Genomic DNA, 24,919 nt, shown 5'->3' on the forward strand with positions numbered 1-24,919 from the left:
AGCCAGCAGCTAGGGAAGTAAAACGCAAGAGTCAGTTTGTAATAAACGTGGAACCCACGTGTGACAATGTAAGGAATCAGTCTATGTACCATTTATGGATTTTGTTTGAGATTTGGAACTCTCTGTATATATCTTTTATTAAGCTGCAAACTCCATTTTGACTTTAAGGACGGTCTTTGTCCTGTGTCTTTTTACATCCCCTTGAGATGAAATTCGAAGGGGTGATGATGAGTGGCCACGCAGGGCTAACAATGGAGGAAACATTTAACCTTGACCGTCCTCTATTCAAATAGAAGCCCCTTAGGCACAGACTTAGCCGTCACCCGAGCAAACCACTTTTCCAAGAGCTTCTGCCCAGGCCGCGCCAAAGCCACTCGGCGCCACGAGTCGCGCCCGCTTAGACCCCAGCGCTCCAGTACAATGCGAGTCCGCCCGGGGGCAGTTCCCTCTGAGGCTCTGATTGGTCGCGCCGCCTGCCCCATTTGCCCCCTCCTGAGCCGAGCTGCTGCAAAACTCTCCCCCTTGCCCTACCCCCAGCAGCACCGCAGCACGCAATCAGTCTGGGGGCCGAAACCGAAAGAGCATCGGAGCGCCCAGCAGCTCTGCTCCCCCCTGCGGGCCACGAGAGGGTTCTGCGGGCCTCCCTCCGCCCCGCAGCGGCACGCCCGAGCCGGGAAGGCAGGAGGCCAGGAGAGGTTAGGCGGGGGGAACAGACTGAACTGCTGGGCAGGTGAAGCGGCCTGACACACAGGGCCGACTCCAAGCCCCAGCGCGCCAAGCCGGGAGGGCGGCAGGCGGCTCCGGGGGACCTCCCGCAGGCGTCCGCTGGTCCCGCGGCTCCGGTACACCTCCCGCAGGCGTGCCTGCGGATGCTCCACCGGAGCTGCGGGACCAGCGAGCGGCAGAGCACTCCCCGCGCGTGCCGCCGGGCTTGGGGCGGCGAAATGGCTAGAGCGGCCCTGCGCGCACACACGCTGGGGCGGGGCCGGGGAGCTCAGCTAGCACAGGGCGGGCGCGAGCCGAAGCACGCGCTGGTTTGGAAAGCTGGGTGTGACTTTGGGGCTCTGCCACGCGGCCTGCGCTCTGGGGGGAGGGGTCCGACGCATAGAGACGTGGCGGCTCAGCCTGCATTTGGGGCGACCCGCTTCACCTGAACCGCTTAATAAAAACGCGTGTCTGTCAGTTTGGTCCCGTGCGGGCCCTGTAACGAGCCGCCTGCCCTTGTCTGCCAATCGCTCGTCCAGCGAGTCCTGGAAGGAACTCTGGGCAATGCGCCTGCGCAGTCGGGGTTCTTACGCTGTAGAATACGCTCGCCGAAGGAACGGGAAGGTAGCTGCATAGTGCGCCTGCGCAATAGGTAGGCTAAGCTAGCTCGGATGTGAGGCCTCTGCATTGCGCCTGCGCAGTAGGCGGGGCGAGCGAGGCTGTCGTCTTAGAGGAAAGCGTCTGCGTGGGAGGCAGGTTGGTGGGCGGCAGCGGGTTCGAGGCTGGGGGCCGGTGGGGGCGAGCCGGGCGGCGGCGCCATGTTGCGGCGGCTGCTCGCGGCGCTCATTGACCGTTGTTTTGTCCCCAGCAGCGGGAGCAACATGTTCTACGCGGTGCGCAAAGGCAGGAGGATCGGAGTCTATCAGACCTGGTGAGGGTGGCTGCTCCCGAGTGGTCCCCACTCCCATCCCGCCTGGGGGTCCTCCCCGTACGGGGCAGGACCCAGGCACCGGCGTGGCTCCCCCTTCCCTACTAGGCCTACCCGGGCAGGCTTCTTCAGCCCCTCACGTCGCGCCCAGGCTTCCCCGTCGGCCGGGGTAGGAGGAGCCCGCGGGGCCCCTGTCCCACCTCTGGGCCGCCCAGCCCCGCGCTGACGGCCCGCCTGTCGCTGCTGTGTTGTAGGGAGGAGTGCCGAGAGCAGGTGAACAGGTACCCGGCCGCCAGCTTCAAGAAATTTGCCAGCGAGGCAGATGCTTGGTCCTTTGTGGGCAGCGAGTCACGGCAGTCCTCATCCCATTCAGCAGGTAGTACCCCAGCAAGCCCCTTCCACCTCCCCTGCGTGGGGCAGTGTCTGTACAGGAACATATGTACAGGACCACCAGGGGTATCGAGTCTGGTGCCCTGCCGGTAGTCCCATCACATATCTCCATGTGTACTTACTGTTAAAATGCTGTGTATTGCGATGGTGACAGCTCATGTCCCAAACAACGTACACTATAAGGCTATGTTTCCACTACAGACCGAACAGCTGTACTTCAGACATGCCAAACCCATGGAGAAAATGCAGACATTAGGCTTGCTTTTGGCTTAATTGGCTTGTGAGTTGCTTGTTGACTAGTTCTTTAGCTTGTTGCTTTGTTTTTTTAATCGACTCCTGCCAAACAATGACGAAGAGAGAGAGTCAGGGGTGCACAGCGGGCCCACCAGTCCAGACTGCAGGCCAGGGGGATTTAGTCACATGTTCTTAGGGATTGGCTTGTTTTGGCCTTGTTTTGAAATGGGATTAGCTCAGTGTTTCTCAAACTGGGATCACCGCTTGTGTAGGGAAAGCCCCTGGTGGGCGGGGCTGGTTTATTTACTTGCCCTGTCTGTAGGTCCCACCGATTGTGGCTCCCACTGGCCGTGGTTCGCTGCTCTGAGCCAATGGGAGCCGCTAAAAGCGGCAGCCGGTATGTCTCAGCCCGCGCTGCTTCCAGCAGCTCCCATTGACCCGGAGCAGCTAACCGCAGCTAGTGGGAGCCATGATCAGCCAGACCTGCAGACCAGGTAGGTAAATAAACAGGCCCTGCCTGCCAGAGGCTTTCCCTACATAAGCAGCTACCCCAGTTTGAGAAACACTGGATTAGCTTGATTTTTTTTTTACTTATTGTGACAGTCAAAGTGCATATTTACAGTGTGAAGGTTGGCAACTGCTGTACTGCTCTAAGGTCTCCTGTGTAAACGGTCTTTGCCAGCAGAATAGAGCTCTCTTGCCAGCATAATTAAACCACCTCCAACAAGCAGCATTATCAGGAGCTTTCCGCACTGGCACTTTTGTTGGTGAAATTTGTGTCTGTTAGGGGTGTATTTGTTTTTTTCACACCCCAACCAACAAAGGCTTTGTCTACACTAGCACTTAACGTCTGGTCTACAGTTAAAAATTGGGTTGACCTAACTACATCCCTGCTGGCTGTGAAAAATTTCACACCTGGAGTGATATACTTAAGTCAATCTCACCTTCTGTGTAGATCTAGGTCAGCTGCAGAATTCTTCCATTGCCCTTGGTACCATCTCTGAGAGGTGGATTAGCTACATTGATGGGAAAACTCTTCTAGAGTATTATAGATTATTAGTGTTGGAAGGGACCTCAGGAGATCATCTAGTCCAACCCCCCTGCTCAAAGCAGGGCCAATCCCCAAATGGCCCCTTCAGGGATTGAACTCACAACCCTGGGTTTAGCAGGCCAATGCTCAAACCACTGAGCTATCCTTCCCCTCTCAGTGTAGGAAGCGCCTGTGCTGTAGCATTGCAGTGACACAGCTGCAGCACCATCGCTGCTCTGCCCTAGTGTGGACATACTTTTAGTATCAGACAAGAGACAGATGGGTACCAGTAGATGGGGAGTACAAGTAAACAATGAGACTATATAGGTCACCATGAGAAGCAATGGTCTCAACACGTTAAAGCTTCATTTTAAAAACCAGCTAGGTTTCTTGCCTTCACCAAAGTTGGAAGGCTGTTCTGAGACAAGTGAGTGTTACTTCCGAAGCGACAGCAGGTAAAAATAGGGTATAATAGTCTGATTTTTCTGAGATACAGGCACCCCCACAACTCTCTCTCTGCTCAGTATCTCTGAAACCATAACATGTTGTGTGGCATATATTATATTTTGCATCCTATAACTCAGAGGTCCTCACTGTGGGGTGTGCCTCCCTGGGGGGGCATGGAAAGTTCAGGGGAGCATAGTGGGGGGCCCAGGCTTGCCCTCAAGGGGGACAGGGAAAGAGTACTGCCTAATCCTAGCGCTGGCCTGGCTTCCAACTGCGGTTCTCGGGGCATGGATAGATTCCCTTACTGGTAAGGGAGGGGTGTAACAAAAAGTTTGGGGACCACTGTTATAACTGCTGTGGCATAGGACTGATGAATTACTGTCAGACATGCTTCTTTTATCATTAAGTTAACTAAAATATTTCCATAAAATTTTCATTAATGTTATAGGGTGTTTAACAAGGCATCTCTCTGCTCTTCTTCCACTGCACACAGAGAGCACTTGGAGACACTCTGATTGTAAACACAATATGTGGTTTATTTACAGTGTTCTCCCTCACCGGCATCATCTTATTTACAATAGCATACCATCTTTAACTCCCTAGGTCAAGGACAGGAAAGGTGGGAAATCTCTCTTGGGACTAATTCTGAGAGCCTGGTTTTCTCCCACTACCAGTTCTTGCCAGTGCGTTATCTACCTTCTGAGCTAATGAGTTAATTAGCCTTATAGCTCACTGCAGCCCATCCCCAATCTATTCATTAGTCACAACTGTAGTAGTCCGTTTTATATTCCAGGCAAGTGATTGGAGATACAGTGACAGAGTGGTAGTTCAGCAGCTCTGTCACTGGGTGGCATTTTCAAAAGGGCCCAGCACTGGCTTTTAATGGTGGTAGAGTTAAGGCAATGCTGAGTGCTTCTGCTAATCTGCACTGAGCTCATGTATCCTCAGTATCTAGTAAAACATCCAAGATAAGGAAAAATCAAAGATGGCTTTGGCTTAGTTATGTGAGGCATCGTTATTTACTATGCAACTTTAAGGCTTAGTCTGAGTATTGAACTCCTCTTCTAAAATTGAATTTAATTATGCTACTGCTAAAATTGGTAATTGGAAATTAAAAATCTATTTTAATATATTTACTCTTGCTAAAAATATTGCCACAGATTAAAAAAAATCTAGGAAACAGAAAAGCCAAATTGTAATATTAAAACATGAAGTTATGCTCAGCTATACACAATATAGAAATACTACATGTGTGCAGTGTGGCTAAGTTAATTTTTAACCTTAACAGCTGCATGTCTTGATTGCTGAAATTTAACATAGCATTAATGATGACTTGTACATTGATTTCTGTTCTCTTTTTTTTTTTAAAATGCTGTGAAATTTAACTTGATACTTCTGCCAGAGTGTCTTCCCTAGTAGTTTAACAAATAATTTCTAATACTGCTACAATTAGCCATGCAAATTATAACTTAACTTTTATATTTGTGTGTAATACTGTTTTTTTTTTTCTGTAAGGTATTAATGGCATATCTAGTTTGTCACAAAAGAGTGACAGCTACTGGAATGAAATGGAGACAGCAAGCCCAAGTTACAGCACATGCAAGAGACCATATGAGCAGTCTTCGGAGGAAGAATCTAACAGAAAACGTGTAAAATACAATGAGACATACTCGGCACCTTCAGTGAGCAAAGATAAATTCTCATATATGGGTAAGCCTCTTTGATGGGACTACAATTTATTGATGTATATTTAATGAATATGAAGTATTTTAAACAGAGTATTTAACAAGTCCCTAAAGTTGCTGCTCTCACTAACAGCCAAAACCTGGTTCAAGTTGAAATTCTCTAGAGTGAAGAAGCTTTGGCATGTCTGTTTCTGTGAGAAGCCCTCAACTATTGCTGCTTGGTTTAACAGTGTAGATCTAACCTTTATGGTATGCCTGGAAAATTATCTCCTCTTGCTGACATTTAGCCCCTAGTTCTCCCTTATAGGTGATCGAGGTAGGGCATTAAGGAAACTTTTATTTTCGTGTGTGGGAGAACTGGATATCTGAATGCAAGAATTACACGTCTGGCATTCTAATAGTGATGTTTAGAGTGCCTTCAGAACAATAAATTTAAGTAATCTTATCATAAAGCATATTTTGAGTATATAACACTAGTCATCATTACATGGCTTTATCTGGCCACTGTAAACAGGATGAAATCATGTTTTAACTGATATGGAATCATGTCAGAGCCCTGAGTAAATACACTTGAGTGAACACATTTAAACATGTATTTTAACTTTTCATTGAGACTGATGGCCATCTTAGAAAAATAAGATTGGAGCTGGAGTTGGGGGCATGAAGCTCTTCCACACAATCTTGAGGCTTGGCAAAAATTGAAGTTCTTGTGAAAAAAGTTGGGGCTAAAATTATTTCATGGATTCTGCAGCAGTGCAGGATGATATATACAACTTCTATGTGAAGAAGTTGCTGGAGCATTATTGGAGGAAATATAAATCTGTTAAGAAACAATTTTCTGTATTTGAAAGAGGCTTATGCCTTTGAACAATTAAAAATTGTTTTGTGACATTTTAAATAGATTGCATGTATCCATCTCTTGCAGGTGACTCTGTAGTTGTTTATACAGATGGCTGCTGCTCAAGTAATGGACGTCGTAAGGCACGTGCTGGAGTAGGAGTCTATTGGGGACCAGACCACCCTTTGTAAGTAATTTTGAGATCATAGTTAAATCACTTGCTGTACAAAAACTTACTAATATTGGTCTTGTGTAATTCATCACTTAAATTGTATGGCCTTTAAATTCAGTTACTTCAGAATGCGAAACCCAGTTACTTCATGCGTCTGAAGAAGTGGGTATTCACCCACGAAAGCTTATGCTCCAATACGTCTGTTAGTCTGTAAGGTGCCACAGGACTCCTTGTCGCCTTTTACAGATCCAGACTAACACAGCTACCCCTCTGATACTTAACTTGACTGAGACTTTCTTGAATAATATCACCAAATTATGTAAATAATGAGCTAGAAAGAGTAAACTCAGTTATTAAATTGGAATATTGAATATCAGCCATCACTGAGGGCAGAAATAAAGGTGCCTGTAGAGGTTAGAAAGGTAGGCAAAATATAACCAGACTCAGCCTGGACAAATGCAAGGTAATATCTTTGGGAAGATTTAATTTAGGCTCCCATTAAGTGCTTCCACAAGTTTATATTAAAATGACTGTTCTCAACCTGGAGGTTCAACCTGCAGTAGGGACAGGGCCAAGCATGCCTAAATTTCAGATTAGGTGCCACTTAAGTTTTTAAGTTCCCTTTCAGGGGAAATTTTAGTTATGCCTCAATTCTGCCTAATCTGTGGCTATACACTCATGCAGTAGTGTGAACCACTAATGTTTTTTGTGTTGCCTTTAAACAGAAATACTAGTGATAGGCTTTCTGGACGGCAGACCAACCAAAGAGCTGAAATACATGTAAGTTGTGACATTTTAAAATTGTTTTATACTTGTGGGAAAGAACTGAGCACTATGACTCCACGCAACTCAATCAGCTGCTAAAGCTCTCAGGTATTTTCAGACATTCAATTTAGATTTAGTAGGGCTCTGCTGTGGGGGTTTTAGCAATGATACAAGTCAAGAAGGAAGCTGCTGATTCTGCTAACAGTATTTCTGCATAGGAGTTGGTAGAGTTGCTTTCTGGAACTCACATTGGCTTCTTCTCTGAGGTTTCTACCTCATAATGTTTGTATTTAGTTCTGTTCATCCTGTCTCAAGGAAGATAGTTCAGAAGTAGAAAGGAGTTCAGAGACAAATGATGGCAAGACTTTTTTCTATGAAAGAGAACATTAGGACTGTTCAGTTTAGATATGAAATGAATAACAGCAGGCATGATGGAGGTCTACAGAACAGTATCTGATGTAATGAAGATAAAATGGTGCTCCTATTTGAAAGATAAAGATAATCCAATGAAATTGAAAGGTGACATTCAGAACTGATACAAGGAACTACTTATTAACACAATGCACAACTAACCTTTGAAATAATAAAATATCATTGATGTCAAGATCTTAAGATTCAAAACAGCATCAGACATTTATGTGAATAATCAGAACATCCACAGTTCTATTAGAGGAAAATAGCCAGTATATAAACGCTCATGGTTGAAGGGATGAGCCAATCATTAGCTGGCAGGATTAAGAAGTTTCTTCTAGGGACTAGTTATTCTATAATCAGCTACTCTGTCTTCCACCTTCCACTGAGGCATGTTGTATCCTGTCTCTGACAGACTTCTCGACTGTGGGACATCTGATATGTTACTGCAATTTTTGTGTCTGTCTTCACACTAAATTCTCTAGTTGTATTTCTTATGTATGTATTTTTTTGTTCACAATCTTCTGAATTATGATTACTGAAACACTTCCTTTAGGCAGCCTGCAAAGCAATAGAGCAAGCAAAGAGTCAAAACATCAAGAAACTGGTTCTTTACACTGATAGCAAGTTCACTATAAATGGTAAGTTAATGATTTCAGCTCTGCTGTGCATTGAATGTAGAATACATACCTTCATTGTATAAGCCCCACAAATCTGTTTCTGTAAAATCAGCAAAGAATCCTGTGGCACCCTATAGACTAACAGACGTTTTGGAGCATGAGCTTTCGTGGGTGAATACCCACTTCCTCAGATGCATGTCAGACATGCATCTGAGGAAGTGGGTATTCACCCACGAAAGCTCATGCTCCAAAACGTCTGTTAGTGGATTCTTTGCTGCTTTTACAGATCCAGACTAACACGGCTACCCCTCTGATACTTTCTGTAAAATGGTTTGTGTTTTTTTTAGATGGTGTGTGGGGAAGGGATTATGCATAACTCATTTCAGTTCCCAGTAATAGCAGGGAAAAGGACTCCAAGAACACCCTGCATAGCTTGCCAAAATCACATCCACTGTTTGTATCAAACTCTGGAATAGACAAGATACCTAGTTTAGCAACTGATGTAGGAAATAGTTTTAAAATATCAGATACTGAACGTCTATAATAAAGGATTTTCTGGCAGAAGTTCTGGATGCAATATACAAAATGGTGTATGAATTTTCATACAAAACCCTATAAATGTAGGCTGTATATCTGAAAATGGCCAGCAAAGTAGTACTGTATTAGGAAACTGCCTGTTCTCTCCTCCTCTCCACCTCCCCCCCGCCCCTTTGTTCTTGTATCAAAGTTTTAAAAAAAAACAAAAACACAACCCTGAAACATTTCAAGATTGTTCTGCTTGTTTTTACTTCTAGAAATGTTATTCAAGTCTATTCTTCCCTGGTTTTAATGGAAGACTGCTGGAGGATGGTGTCTCCCAATATATATTATGAGATTTCACCTTAGGTGTTAATGTTGAATTTTTACAAGACCTCCTATAAGTAGTAGGCAGTGGAGCTAATGTGTTCTCTAATAGATTAAACCCCTTTTTCCCCACTTACTCAGCTTGCAGTCCCTTGTGGTTTATAATTTCGGAGTATAGGTATAGCCTGAATTTCTAACATGAAAGCAGACAGAGAAAAACATTTAGGTCTTTTATGTGAAGCAAAAGGCACAATTGCATCTTCTTCTTCGCAGGTCACTTCTAACAGACTGGATCCCAGAGTCCTTTTTAATTTTTCTTGTAGTCTGAGCACAAGCTCTTTATGGGAACTCCTGAGATCTAATAAACTAACCATCACTGTGTTTGGCAAGTCAATTTGTCTGCCTCAGTTTCTCCCATTGTAAAATGTGACTGATGGCTTTTGGGATGAGTTGATCTATTTAAGTGCTTTCAAGACAAAGTTTATATGTGCTTAATGATTTGGGTACAGTATCGAGTCTGGCTTCCTTGTTGCTCAGATAATTGGATGAGATTTGTGTAATTGGTTTTTAGCTATACTTTCCCAAAATTAGGGAGGCTGTTGGGCAGAACAAAGACTTTATATGAGTTTTGCATTGCAGGTGAGAGAACTTTCATCTGTTTTTCCCTCAAAGCATAAGCCAGCAGCTCAGAGGGCAAATGAGCTGGAAGTAATTTGATGCCTCCTCTAGGAGGCGATGCCCTCACCCTGGAGAGGCCAAGGAGCTACTGGACAGGGAAAGGGGGATGCTTGGGTGGAAGTAGTAGTGCAGGGAGCTGTCCCGTTTTCCCACTGTCTTAAACTCTGGTAACTCCCACTTCTATGTGGGGAAAAAGTGGAAGGGAGGTTCCTAATAGCATTGGCCCCAGAAAGTGGAGGAGTTGCTAAGCAAGGGCTTAGTGGACCAGGGAGTTAAAACCAGCAAGGAGGCAGAAGAGATGGGGAAGAGCAGAGTGGGTGGGAAAGAGGAATAATAGATCCATTAAGTAATCTGTTTCCTTCCACTTCAGTTGCCCCGCCAGGGGGCAACCAGTTCATACAAATTTGGGGATGGGACTGGTTATGGGAGCTTTTGGTCTGGCTTCCTGGAAAGAGTCCTTAGTGGAATGAGAATTAACAGCTCAGTTTAGTTTGTTCATACTGCCAGGCATAAAGTGGCCAATTCTATTCTGGTAACTATTTCATTAGTACACTTGTTTAATGAAAGGCATTCCTGTCTTGGACAAATTGACTGTTAATTATTTTTTGACCAGTAGTAGATGACTTTCTAACTCTTAATTAAAATATTGTTACTTTCTCTCAGTGACTTCTAGGTTTATGTTACGGTTCATGTTGTTCTGAATGTGTTCCGCTATATGCCTTCTTTTTTAGGTGTTTATGCATTCCCACCATATATGCGCCTCTTCTGACCTTCAAATAAAATAAGTTAGTAAAGCTCTAGTTAGAGCTGCACATTGTTAACTTTATTGGCAAACAGACCCTCAACTTCAATTTATTGCAGTTCGCCTGGTAAACTTGCACTTAAGTGAATCTAAACTCATGTATTATGCTCACAAATGGTGAGCATCAGTACCAGTCAGTGGGGAAGCATAGGTGTAAGGACAGATGCTGGAAAGAGACAGTCATTCTGAAAGACTGTATTAGAGAATGAAATCAGCATGTTTCACAGATTGCCACCTGTGTCTTTAATGCAGTTGTGCAGAAAGTTAGTAACTGATAGCAGTATGGTCTTGTAGCATTAAAGTCATTGGGCGTGGGACCATGCCCATAGTCTGTAGAGATAACAGGAAGAACAGTAGCTCTAGAGTAAATATAAAGCATGTTATGGGGATAATGACTAAGACTAAGGTTTTTGTCATGGGTATTTTTTAGAAAAAGTCATAGGACAGGTCACGTGCAATAATCAAATTAATGGAAGCCTGAGACCTGTCCTTGACTTTTACTTAGAATACCCTGTTGAAGTGATTAGTGTGTTTGGTTCTGATCTTTACATGGCAAGGATTTGAAAAAAAGATAAAATTTCCTAAATAACTTCCTTGTAAAGGTATGGTCATGGATAATCTTCCTATGCAGTAGCCACAAGTTATTTACATTCTTGCTGAATTTTAAAAATATATCCAGTTTGTACTTGTATTTAGAAACTGTAACTATCTTCCAATAAAACACATTAATTTGGTTTTCCATAGGTGTAACAAGTTGGGTAGACAACTGGAAAAATAACGGCTGGAGAACAAGCACAGGAAAAGATGTAATAAATAAAGAAGACTTTGAAAGACTTGATAAGCTTTCAGAGGGAATGGAAATTCAGTGGGTGAGTAATTTGGTGGTGGTAATTGTGACTGAATAAGCTCTACTAACTTTTGCCTCTAAAAATATTTTATACGTTTTCACAAATAAGAGCATCATAAGGAATTTTAATAAATGTAAAACTACCATGAATCCACGTAAGTAGCAGGAAAATTATTAGCTCCATCCAAAATAATCAAGATTCTGTTACCAAGTAATAATTTAAGAAATACACATAAAAGGATCTAGTAGATCCTATCAAACAATATACTTAAACATTTGCTCATATATTGCCCACCAAGAAAATCACCACAGTTAAATCTCTAGGGTATTTCCAGGAAAAAGGTGCAAAGCTCAGATCTAACTAAAATACAGAGAAACTAACAGAGGATGGTTAGAGCTGAAGGTCAAAAATTTAAGAATTCTTAAATTAATCAATTTTCAGGGTATGTAACTTGATACAGTAAAACTTTTTTTTTTTTTTTTTACTTTTTAGCAGAACTGAAATGTGTCAGAAGCCAGCAGGGTGCAAAACAAACTAACTCAGATTTTCTGTGGTATATTCAAAGCTTTTCCAAGACTGTTGGAAGCATGAATATGACAGTCCTTAGAAAACCTATGTTAGCTCTCAATTTGGTAAGAACTGTGTCTCAAATGTAGAAGTAGGATACAGTAACTTTTTTCTGAGTAGCTAGTTATATTATTTTAAATTGAGTCTATAACCTTTAACTCTTCTAGTAGAAATAAATGCAGCATTGAGAAGAACTTATTGTCCCCATAGCTACATTTCTAATTATTCTAAATTTGCCTGTAACCTTCCAGAGATACCTAACTCAGAATCAAATCTCTGCACCATTGCCTTTATGGCTAGTGAAACAGAATCCAAGGAAATGAACTATTAAGTAATCCCTACAAAACAATACAGTGGGCATAAGTGGAGGCTTCATACTTCTCATAGGGGACTTTTCCTAGAGGAAGTTGCTTCCCTTATTGTACTTTTGCTGTCATTCAAATACTCCACTGATGTATTCTGTTCAGATGTCAAAGGCTGACTAGATATTGTCTCCTCCACCTTGTCTCACTAGTAGAAATATAAGCTCCGGGATGCAGTTAAGCAAACAACTGTACTGAACTAAAATTTTAATCTGTCTTTTATCTGACTTCCCCTGGCTATAAACAAAACATAAACTTCCAAATACAGCAGAAAATCCATCTGACAGTGGCTGGAGCACTGTATTCTGGCACTTCAGGGAGGGAGTCTTGTCTTTATAGGCTTCCACTCTACACTTTCTCTCCAGTAGTGCTGCATTGGGAATAGAATTGGTGGAACTGTTCATATTTTACAGAACAAATCACCACAATAAGAAGAGCAAAGAGTCTTGTGGCACCTTATAGACTAATAGACGTATTGGAGCATGAGCTTCTATGGGTGAATACTCACTTCACCCCGAAAGCTCATGCTCCAATACGTCTGTTAGTCTATAAGGTGCCACAGGACTCTTTGCTGCTTTTACAGATCCAGACTAACACAGCTACCCCTCTGATACTTGACACAATAAGAGGAGTATCCTGTGCTAGTCTGAAAACCAGACAGTGCTGCATTTCATGAACTTGGCACTTAAGTGAGAGCTGAGAATGTTGTGTTTGAGAAATGGTGGCAGAGCTTATATTATAGCCTTTCAGTGAGACTGCCATATGTAAAAGAGGTAAATGACTTATTTGAGTTACGAGGAGTCTCGTGGCACCTTAAAGACTAACAGATTTATTTGGGTATAAGCATTCATGGGTAAAAAAATACTTCTTCAGATGCATGGGGTGAAAATTACAGATGCAAGCATAAATATACTGGCACATGAAGAGAAGGGGGTTACCTTACAAGTGGAGAACCAGTGATGACAAGGCCAATACAGTCAGGGTGGATGTGGTCCACTCCCAATAATTGATTGAGGAGGTCTCAATACCAAGAGAGGACCTACACGCCTCCAGCTTCCATCCAGGACACATCACATGATCCATTGTCTACAGCCAAGCCCTAAGATACAACCCAATTTGCTCAAATCCTTCAAAGACAAACACAAACACCTACAAGATCTTTATCAAGCATTCTTAAAACTACAGTACCCAGGTGGAGAAGTGAGGAGACAGATTTACAGAGTTAGACAAGTACCCAGAAGCCACCTACTACAGGACAGGCCCAACAAGAAAAATAACTTACAGCCCCCAGCTAAAACCTCTCTAGCATATCATCAGTTATTGGGAGTGGGCCACACCCACCCTGACTGTATTGGCCTTATCATCACTGGTTCTCCCTTCTCTTCATGTGCTAGTATATTTATGCTTGTGTCTGTAATTTTCATTCCATGCATCTGAAGAAGTAGGGGAAAGAAAAACACATGAAAGCTTATGCCCAATTAAATCCCTCTTTAAGGTGCCACCGGACTCCTCACTGTTTTTGTGGATACAGACTAACACAGCTACCCTTCTGTTATTTGAGCCAATAGATTCTGGGCTGCTCCTGGATCACTGAGTTCATCTGCAACTGGTGTAGTAACTTCTAGTCTAGACCTCAACCAACTATATGTCTTTGTCACCTCAGGGTGAGAGCGCCACATGTTGCTGCACATATTCTATATTTTGAGACCACTTGAAAAATGAAGCTAGTACTGAATACTGCTCTAACTTGTTTAAGAAGGGTTTAATGTCAGCAGTATGTGTAGCTAATGGTCCAGGATTTAAGGATGGTGTTCAGGGTGTTGATTTTTAGCCAGGAAAGCCCTTTCTCTCTGCTGGTTGTTATAGTGCTGTAGTTGTATTCCTGTTAGCCTCCATCCATTTATGTTCATCATGGGTCTCCTCCATGATGAGTCCTTGATTTTAGAACTTTTTACTCCTCTCGCTTCTACTGCCAGAACCTCTGTGCAACCTTCTGGACATAATGTGGAGCCCATCTTTCCCCGCACCTTCAAACCTCTGGGGAGGGAAATGGCTATGGGTTGGAAAGGTTTGGGTTTATAATTGCTAATGCATATTAAGTGTGGGTTTGGGGTTTTTGGTTTTTTTTTGCATTAGTAATGTATGGAGTTGGCACTCAGCATTGGATATCTGCTCGAGGCTTACCTTCATTTTAATAAATAAAATAAGGCTCTAACTCTGAGATAGGAACCAGTTAAAAGAATCTAGCTGTGAGAAGCCCTACTATATGTAGAAGCAATTACTTAATACTCTAGAGAGGTGCTATTATACTTGGGATTAATAAAGAATGACCAGGTGATCAGATTTGGTGTGGTCTCTTGACTATTTGAATCTTGGTAGGGTGTTGACTCGAATAACTTTTAGACTTCTCTCAACAGATGCATGTTCCTGGTCATGCTGGCTTTACAGGAAATGAAGCAGCTGATAGACTTGCAAGAGAAGGAGCTGGAAAACAAAACTTCTAGCATGCTATCATGACTAGAAAACTTCATTCTTGCTAACTAAAGACTGTTTGATTCATAAGACAGACTCTTCTCAGTGTGAAAACTTCCAGTTGGAATTGTTCAAAATAAGTTAATTTAAACTTTGTTATAACTATACTTACCTTATTTCTGGTTTAACATTTTAAATATACGCTGTCCTGTATAAACACACCTACTTTTTTAGGGTGTTCAGGTGACTTGGTTAATCACTGCTTTGTTGGTAGAGGCTTGTTTAACAATTAACTGAACATTCAAATATTGGTAAAAGAAAGGTGTCCAGTATTTTTAGTCCCAGTTGCCACAATGCCTGTTAAGAATTTTTTTAGATGTTCCATAATGGAGATAAAATTTTGGGTTTTACGAAGTATAATTGTTTAAAAAAGTTTATGAAGGGAAATCTGTTACAATTTGAATGCTAGACAGATGTTGTTTTCCCTTTACCAAAAGTATTGAAATAAATTTAAACTTGAGAAGTTTGATGTTAGTATGTTTATAAGCAAATAGCATAGAAAAAACCAAAGTGCAGTGGTAATTATTTGAACTGCATAATCCTATAAAACATAACTTTCCCCAACTGCACTTCCTCAAATGCTAACAAGTACACCTCTACCTCAACATAAAGCTGTCCTTGGGCGCCAAAAATCTTACCGCATTGTAGGTGAAACCATGTTATATTGAACTTGCTTTGATCCACTGGAATGTGCAGCCCCGCCCCGCCACAGCACTGCTTTACCGCATTTTATCCAAATTCATGTTATATCGGGTGGCATTATTGCGGTAGCAGTGTATTTGTTTGTATGTTTGCTTGTAAGAGTATTATGGATGTAAATATTTGGTTAAAGTTAACCGGTTAAATGATTAAAATTACATCATTTAACCGGTTAACTATTAACAGAGGTTGCTCGGGCGGGCAGGGGCTGGGGTCCTGCTGGGGCTGCAGGCCTGGGCCCTGCTGTAGGCTGCCGCAGCTGCCCACTGCGACAAGGGCTGGGGTCCTGCCAGCCCGACATGGATCCGTGTGGCCGACCCAGCATGGCCAGCCAGCTGCCAGGGTAAATGGTTACGGTCTGGTTAACCGGTTAACCTTTTACAACCTCAAAAGTATCCGTATAAGCTGCTGTAAAGTGTGAGTTTGTCCAGACTTGCAGAGGTAACAATCAGGGAACAATGCAGGGAAGCATTAGACATGCTTCCTTTTCCAGCCACTTGAATTTCAAGTCCTCTGTAGACTTTGCTTCCAGCTTCTTCCTGAAGCAACCTGTAACTGGCCCCTAATCAGCTATTGCCATCACAGGATGGGCTCCTGAGTGACTTCGTACTGTTGCATTGTCTTACACCTGTTCACTGAGAGTGATGGTTTCACACTCGAATCCATGTGCATTCTGGTGACTTTCATGCTGATTTTCTCTACATATAACCATATGGTCTGACATACTACTTGATTCCTGCTTTTTTGCCTGCTTCTGTGAATTTCTTCCTGTGCCACGTTTGAGTTCCCATTGTTTTTTCTGCTCCTGCGTCTCTAGCACCACCATGCTTTTAAGTTATTTTCCTGTTTTCTTTTCCCTTCTTAAACCTTTGTAACTTTTTTGTTCTGTTTCCCTCTCCCCTGTGCCTGTCCCATTTTTCTTTCCCCATGGAGAAGAATTTAACACATTGTCCTGACATGCTCACCCCCTCTCTTGCTGCATTGACATATGTTAACCCCATTCCCGCCTCATTTCCATTTTTCCTCTTTACCTATGATTTGATTCTGCTGACCTCTTTCCCAGTTGATTTCCTTTCTTTCAGTCCTGTTGAAAACATACTTTGCTGCTTTTATAAAGAGATTGTGAGCAGTAAAGAGACCTGTGGCACCTTATAGACTAACAGATGTATTGGAGCATGAGCTTTCGTGGGTGAATGCCCACTTCGTTGGATGCATGACAATCTCTTTATAAATTGCTGTCTACTGTCAGCTCTGTTTTCGTGGCCATTCTTCCATACCAGCCTCCTTTTTTTTTTTTTTTGCCCATATGTTACCCACTGAACATGCATTTGCTCTTGTTTCTAGCCCCTTCCTGTGCCAGCTTCCCCCACCCATTTTTTTCTTTTTTTCCCTTATGTGCAGTCTGATTCTTCCCTTCTTCCCCCTCCTTAGGGGCTTCACTTCCTGACTCTCCCCTCTGTTTCCCCTATGTTATTTAGGTTTCAGTTTGTTGCTCTGACACTAAAGCTTTTCCCCTCCTTTCCTCTTTCTGACATTCAGTAGTGTATTGACGCTTAGCTACCAACTCGGTCGTTCACTTGACGTTTTCTGACCATTGCCACTTTTCCTGGGCATTGGTCATTCCCCCTCAACCTTGAGACATGCAGCTTTATTCACCTTTTTGTCTTTTTTCCCTCTCAGTAGTAGCAAGGGATCCTCTACAGCTGCTCCCTCTGTTGTATTAGTCACTTTGATCCTTTTCCCATCTGAATTCCACCTCCTCTATTCTAGCGTTTCTGTACTTATTGAAATGCTGTTCTTTACAATATCAATTTTTTTTTTAAATCCTATTTTCTTAATCTTTCATATTGTATAAAATTCTATCTTCATATGATGTGAGCTGTAGGAGTTTTGCCCCAATTCCAATCACTGGTATAAGCCAAACTAGTCATGTCTAGTGTAGATGAGCAAAGGTACTCATTTTGACCCTGGTTTCAAGTGGAATAAGTGCAAGCTCCACTGCTCGAAATAGCTTTGCCTTCCTCTGCTTGGATTATACCATTTCAACTACATCGATGACTACAAAGGGGCAAATCTCCAGTCTAGTCAAGGCCTTTATTAAACTTAGCTGTAGAGTTGCCTATGTGGTGTCTTGCTGATACACTAAACGTTTACTTTCAAACTGAGCAAATTTGTTACTTTAATGTAGGCTTTGCTGGGTAAACTAGACTTTTCCTGTATCACAAATCACTCTCAGTAGCTCAGGTTCAGCATGCCCAATTATAGCAGCTGGAGTACCTTTAAGTGGATTTACATGGGGGTCACTTGAGGGTAATGGAGGCTTCAGAGGTGTATTGCAGGGTTGTATGTGGCCTGCAGAACTTCTGCTGGTGTTCGTGGTTCATCGGACAGTTTAGCTGTTGAAACACAGGCCTTATGGTTGCCAGTTCAGAAAAACACAAACCGAGTCTATTTAAATTGATGTGACAGGGGTTAGGTTTGTCAGGGAGCATTTATAAAAGCTTCTAATTACATCTACCCCTTAATTTTACTAGATTAATGAACTCTCTCTGCTTCCTCAGTTCCAAGTTAAAATAATGTTATGCCTTCAAAGTAAGCACTCAACAATTGGGAAATCCCAGAATTAAGGTTGCCATTGTAATCTTACTTTGGTTCCCTTGTGTGTAGGCATTGGCTGTTTTTAATGAAATGACCAGTTCCTAAATTTTCTATATGCCCCCCCAGCCAGGACATTCTATCCAATTGAATGCCACCCTGAAAATTTGGCTGGATTCTTTCCCTGCCCCTCTGCTTCGCAATTTTTTGTATAATGCTGGGCAAGTCATTAAACCATGGAAAAGTCCATGAATGAGTAATTTTATAGTAGGCCTGGCATTTAGATGGTGGGCTGTAAATAAAGCCAAAGCTGCACCCTGAGCAATGAATAGAACTAATGGAAATATTGAACATCCACCAGTACAGTGACCACTGTCCATCCTATGCACTGAATGTGGCAGGGATCCTGTGGCCAAAACAATGTGACCATGTAAGTGAAGTCACTATCATATGTATGCAAAAGGGGACCAAATAAAGATGGAACAACCTTAATTCTGGGATTACTTGACTTTGCATTCTTGACAATACTTTAGCATAGGTTTATGTAATTATATGGGAGGAAGAAGGCCTTTCTGAGGAATCGGCAGCACTCTGCATTTATACTGTGTGCAACAAGCACAAATGCTTCCAAGCATCTCTTCTACAGTAGTATTTCTGCCTTTTTTCCTTCATCCATCAAACATCAATCTGTAGTGGGACTGCAGAGGTGTTAATGGGCCACTCTACAGTGAGTGGCCCCTTAGATATATATTAACTGCTTATGCTAACCAATCTGTTCCACCTTGTATTTAGCTGACCCATGGAGTACCTTTCCCAGACCCAAAGAAGAGCTCTGTGGCTCAAAAGCAAGATACCTCATCGACCTTGCCTCCCCAGTGATTAGTTTGTGATGTTGGAGAATTGCTAGAGGGGATTTTGTGTATTACAGCTGCAGTATATGCAGGCTCCAATTCTGAACACTGCAGGCTGCACATCATAGCTATTTGGAATTTCACAACAACAGTGTAAATAGACCTCTCATCCTACACTAGACGCACAGGCCCCTGCTACTGGAGCTAAAAGAGAATCTCTGGTATCACTGAATGGCCAAGAAGACACAGATAGGAGGCCCCTGATTTCACTGAGCAGATAGCAGTAGTACACTTACAGTTCTACAGCATCTTTCATCCAAGATTTCAAAGCACTTAACAGACATCAATTCTCACCCCATCCCTGCAAGCATTATCTTCTTTAGTACACAGATGGGAAAACTGATGAGAGTGATGTTAAGTAACCTGATTGAGGGAGAGGGGGAGACGGAGGGGATGTACAAGGTGATTCTGAGATAAGATCAGGATTGTAGACCTGTACATAGAAATGTAGAACTGGAAGGGACCTTGAGGTCATCTAGTCCATTTCCTTGCACTGAGGCAGGACCAAGTAAACACAGACCATCCCTGGCCAACCTGTTCTTTAAAACCTCCAATGGCAGGGATTCCACAACTACTGACTGAATTTTGTGGATGAATTGGGGCACACCAGTAAGTGGACAAGAGCATTCCACTCTCTGATTAAGCAAAGTTTATTGAATGCCTAATTAAGCAACTATGAACCATTAACAGCACTCTAAGTTTATGCAGTCCTAGCAGCAAACTCCCACAATGGAGCTGGCCAAGCACCAGAATGAGGCCTCTGGGTCTGCATCAATGGATCTTGATGGTGGCCTGTGAAAAAGTCCCACAGAGTGCCAAACTTCTCACAGTCTGTCTTATACTCTGTCTTAGCAACCACACTGTTTGTGCACTTTTCCTATGTTCTCTGGAACTGTCTTATCTCTTCCTTACTATGTTCATGCCCCCTTCCTATGAGCTAGTTCTAACCAGTCTCAGCCATTTTTACCATGAGCTGTTGTAACCTAGCCATCCCTCCTCCCCAAATTCCATATCCTCCTCACCCAGGCACCCAAGAACAGGGGGAAGGGGAGGAGAGCCTCCGGCCACCCAGCCACTCCACTCCAGAGGATGGCCAAAGCAACAGACGGCTGTCATTCAAACAGTTTTGATTTGTAGTGTGGCTACAATAAGCAATGTGGCCTCGTCCTTCCCTTCTCCTCCACTCTACCCCACTGGGGCTACCTTGTCAGTTATATCACTTTTTTGAAAAAAAAATTAAAGAATGCATGGTTTCAAAACAATAGTGACTTTATTTCCTTTGCCAGCTGTGATCGAAGTGGGGAGGGTGGTTGGCTTACAAGGAATTAAAATCAACAAAGGGGGCGGGTTTGCATCAAGGAGAAACACACACAACTCTCACACGGTAGCCTGGACAGTTATGAAATTGGTTTTCAAAGCCTCTCTGATGCGCAGCACACCTAGCTGTGCTCTTCTAATCACCCTGGTGTCTGGCTGCCAAAACTGGCCGCCAGGTGATTTGCCTCAACCTTCCACCCCGCCATAAACATCTCCCCCTTACTCTCACAGATATTTTGGAGTACACAGCAAGCAGCAATAACAATGGGAATATTGGTTGCGCTGAGGTCTAACCTAGTTAGCAAACAGCGCCAGCAAGCTTTTAAACGTCCAAAGGCACATTCCACCACCATTCTGCACTTGCTCAGCTTATAGTTGAAGTGCTACTTACTACTGTCCAGGGTGCCTGTGTACGGCTTCATGAGCCATTGCAGCAAGGGGTAGGCTGGGTCTCCAAGTATAACTATTGATATTTCAACCCCTTCTTGCAGCTGTTCAAACAGCCCGGAGTTCCTAAAGATGCGAGCATCATGCACCTTTCCTGGCCATCCCACATTGATGTCGGTGAAATGTCCCTTATGATCCACCAGTGCTTGCAGCACCATTGAGAAGTACCCCTTGCGGTTTACATACTGGTTGGCAAGGTGGTCTGGTGCCAAGATAGGGATATGCATTCTATCACCCCACTACAGAGAACCCCATTGCAGCAAAGCCACCCACTATGACCTGCACATTTCCCAGACTCACTTCCCTTGATAGCAGAACGTCAGTTGCATTGGGTACTAGAATCACAGCAGTCCCTACAGTAGATTTGCCCACTTCAAATTGATTTCCAGTTGACTGGTAGCAGTCAGACTTTGCAAGCTTTCCACAGGGCTGTCGCCATTCGCTTCTCAACTGTCAAGGCCGCTCTCATCTTGGTATTCCTGTGCTTCAGGGTGGGGGAAAGCAACTCGCAGAGTTCCAGGAAAGTGGCCTCATGCATGCGAAAGTTTTGCAGCCACTGGTACTGCAACATACCTGCAATACTATGCCGTCCCATCAGTCTGTGCTTGTTTGCCTGGCCCTGAATCGGCGTTCCACTGTATCAACCAGCCCCACTGTTGATGTCCCAATTGCCACATCCCGTGCTTTCAGGAACATCTGTGTCCATGTGCTCCTCACAGTCATCCTCGTGCTGCTGTCTCTTAGCTGGGATCTGCACATACTGCAAGATAATGTGCGAGGAGTTTACAATGCTCACAACAGTAGTGGTGAGCTGAGCAGGCTCCGTGCTTGCTGTGCTATGGTGCCTGCACGGGTAACCCAGGAAGAAAGGCGCCAAATGATTGTCTGCAGTTGGGACGGGAGGGAGGAAGGGAAGGGAGACTGACGACATGTACCCAAAACCATCTACAACAGTGTTTTTGCCCCATCAGGCATTGGGAGTTTAACCCAGAATTCCAATGGGCAGCAGAGACTGTGGGAACTGTGGGATAGCTACCCACAGTACACTGCTCCGTGAGTCGATGCTAGCCGTGGTTCTGAGGATGTTCTCCGCCAACTTAATGCACTTAGTGGGGACATACACAATCAACTGTATAAAATCAATTTCTAAAGATAGACTTCTATAAAATGAATCTAATTTCATAGTGTAGACATGCCTTTACCATATACAACTGTCCATGCTACTTTGTTTCCTAATACAAGTAGTGACATTAAAATGATATTTTCTGCTAATGTCAAAGCACACATTTAGTTCCATTATCTCCTTTAGTTATTTGCACAGTAGAATTTAAAAACATATCTTCCTTCTGCTTAGTGCCCTGCCACATACAACTAACTATATATCAGTGTTTTCTAGCCCGCATTTGCTCTCAGCATCTGTATTACATGTGAAAAAATTAGTGCAGTCACTGAATGAAGCACCATTCCAGAATATGCATTGAAAATGTAACTGATGAAACATGTCAAGTTGTTCCAGTTAGGAGTGAATGTGTTTGCTTTAAAAAATATCATTGGAGAAATGATCAACTTTTACATAAAATACAAAGAAAAATTGAATTCCAAAATTAAGATTTTTCATATGGTACCCCAGCCTCCCCAAAATACCCCAAACTCTTGCATTATTTCCTTTAATTTCTTAAACTGAATGTAACAAAACAAAAAAACCTAAAAACCAGATGGCCTGATGCCAACTGGTGATCTTCTCCCAGGAAACCTAAATTAAAATAATCTTCCATTCCTTGTACCTTAGAGCACATCTTCTCTATGCCTATCTGTCTTTTCCAGACATCCCCTCCAGCTTGCTTAGCGTAGAAGAAATTCCCTCAGTTTTGCCTTGAGGGACCAAAGGATACTGTGAGACACATCTGACTCAGAATTGATTTGCTAAAGTATTTCATAAAATGAATTTCCAGCAGCACAGGGAGCTGGAGGAGACGCAGCCTCCAGGCATCAGTGGAGCATGTGCTTTAGAGAAATCCTGCTGATCACCTTTGATCTTCCCCTTTGTCAGTTTAGATATATCAACAAAATAAAAATAATTTGATACTCATCGTGCTATTTGCAGCATATGTGATGAGAGCAGGAACAAAAGAGAGAAAATGGGTTTAAAATAATGGAAGAAAACAAGAAACAATGTGCATTTCTTCTGGCTTTTGTCACAGCCTACCTACTTGGGAAAAAAATTAAGGTTTCAGCATATTTGTGTATGTACATCCAGACTTAAGCATGAGAAATTGCTTCAGGTCCTATATAGACTTGCAATCCCCGCCCCCCCACCAAACTCCCCCATGGTCAAAAGGAGATAATACCTCCTGACTTCCGCCTCCAAAAGTAGCTCCAAATCTGTGGCAGCCTTCCACTTGATTTTCCCCTCTGGCAGAAGAACAGAAGAATAAGCCTATCCCCACCGTGGTAATGAGCCTGGAACACCTGATCTTTGTGCTTTGACAGTGGGAATGGAGAGGCAAGTGTCTCACAGCTTGCTTTCTAGCAGCTTTGTGGCTCTGTAAATTGTAAGCTAGCCCTGGGTGAAATGTTTGGACAGTGTGTTTGGAGGAACACTAGCGATGCCTTGCTCAAAGCTGGAGCTAAACACATTTAGAAGCTTACGTGAACAAAAATGCTGATGAATCATGTGTATCAAAATGATGCCACATAAAGGAATTTTTTGAGTTTTCAATTTGCTTTTTCAAAACCCTAGGAAATAAAACTAACTGTTAAAAGAACAATGAAGTTGCAAAGTCAAGCATTCAAAAGTCAGGAAAGGACAAAATCAGGGTTAATTTTGCTCCCTTTGTGTAGGGCCCTACCAAATTCACGACCATGAAAAACACATCATGGACCATGAAATCTGGTCTCCCCCTGTGAAATCCGGTATTTTGTGTACTTTTACTGTATACTATACACATTTCACAGGGGAGTCCAGCATTTCCCAAATTAGGGGTCCTGACCCAAAAGGAAATATCAGGGGCGGTCACAAAGTTATTTTAGGGGGAATCATAGTATTGTCACCCTTGCTTCTGTGTTGCTGCCTTCAGAGTGGCAGCTCATAGACTCATAGACTTTAAGGTCAGAAGGGACCAATGTGATCATCTAGTCTGATCTCCTGCACAAAGCAGGCCACAGAACCCTACCCATCCACTTCTATAACAAACCCCTAACCTATGTCCGAGTTATTGAAGCCCTCAAATTGTGATTTGAAGACCTCAAGCTGCAGAGAATCCACCAGCAGGTGACCCATGCCCCACGCTGCAGGGGAAGGCGAAAAACCTCCAGGGCCTCTGCCAATCTGCCCTGGAGGAAAATTCCTTCCCGACCCCAAATATGGCGATCAGCTAAACCCTGAGCATGTGGGCAAGACTCACCAGCCAGCAGGAAAGAATTGTCTGCAGTAACTCAGATCCCATCCCATCCAACATCCCATCACCGCCCACATGGCATACTTATCTGCTGATAATCAAAGATCAATTGCCAAAGTTAAGCTATCTCATCATACCATCCCTTCCATAAACTTATCAAGTTTAGTCTTAAAGTCAGATATGTCTTTTGCCCCCACTACTCCCCTTGGAAGGCTGTTCCAGAATTTCACTCCTCTAATGGTTAGAAACCTTCATCTAATTTCAAGTCTAAACTTCCTAGTGTCCAGTTTATACCCATTTGTTCTTGTGTCTACACTGGTACTAAGCTTAAATAATTCCTGCTGAATAAGGGCCCAAGTCTGCAGGCAGCAGCACAGAAGTAAGAGTGGTAATACCATACCATGCCATCCTTAATTCTGCTCCGCTGCTGGCAGCAGCTCTGCCTTCAGAGCTGGGCTCCTGGCCAGCAGCTGCTGCTCTCCACCTGCTCAGCTCTGAAGACAGTGCCATCACCAGCAGCAGGGCAGAAGTAAGGGTAGCAATGCTGCAACCCCCCTTACAATAACCTGGAGACCCACTGCCTCCCACAACTCCTTTTTGGGTCAGGACCCCTACAATAACAACACCATGAAATTTCAGATTTAAATAGCTGCAATCATGAAATTTACAATTTTGAATTTTCTATGACCATGAAA

At 43.3% G+C, this 24,919-nt stretch overlaps 1 protein-coding gene across 7 annotated transcripts; it reads left to right on the forward strand.

Annotated features, from left to right (window-relative positions):
* Positions 1–405: 405 nt before the first annotated feature.
* RNASEH1 (ribonuclease H1) lies at positions 406–15,324 on the forward strand. 7 transcript variants are annotated; one of them, XM_030555488.1, is made up of 9 exons: positions 577–695; positions 1,574–1,636; positions 1,888–2,009; positions 5,250–5,444; positions 6,345–6,444; positions 7,155–7,209; positions 8,162–8,246; positions 11,293–11,417; positions 14,743–15,324. In XM_030555488.1, exons 2-9 carry the CDS (start codon positions 1,587–1,589, stop codon positions 14,827–14,829), a joined length of 819 nt encoding a protein of 272 aa, XP_030411348.1. In that variant the 5' UTR covers positions 577–695; positions 1,574–1,586; the 3' UTR covers positions 14,830–15,324. The 7 variants fall into 7 exon arrangements, with proteins under 7 accessions (XP_030411351.1, XP_030411352.1, XP_030411348.1 ...); XM_030555489.1 differs by having other exon boundaries at positions 1,577–1,636; XM_030555495.1 differs by lacking the exon at positions 577–695 and adding an exon at positions 1,412–1,461.
* The last annotated feature ends 9,595 nt before the right edge of the window (positions 15,325–24,919 follow it).

The sequence above is a fragment of the Gopherus evgoodei genome, chromosome 3, assembly GCF_007399415.2.
Source record: "Gopherus evgoodei ecotype Sinaloan lineage chromosome 3, rGopEvg1_v1.p, whole genome shotgun sequence".
In the NCBI taxonomy this organism is placed as follows: Eukaryota; Metazoa; Chordata; order Testudines; family Testudinidae; genus Gopherus; species Gopherus evgoodei.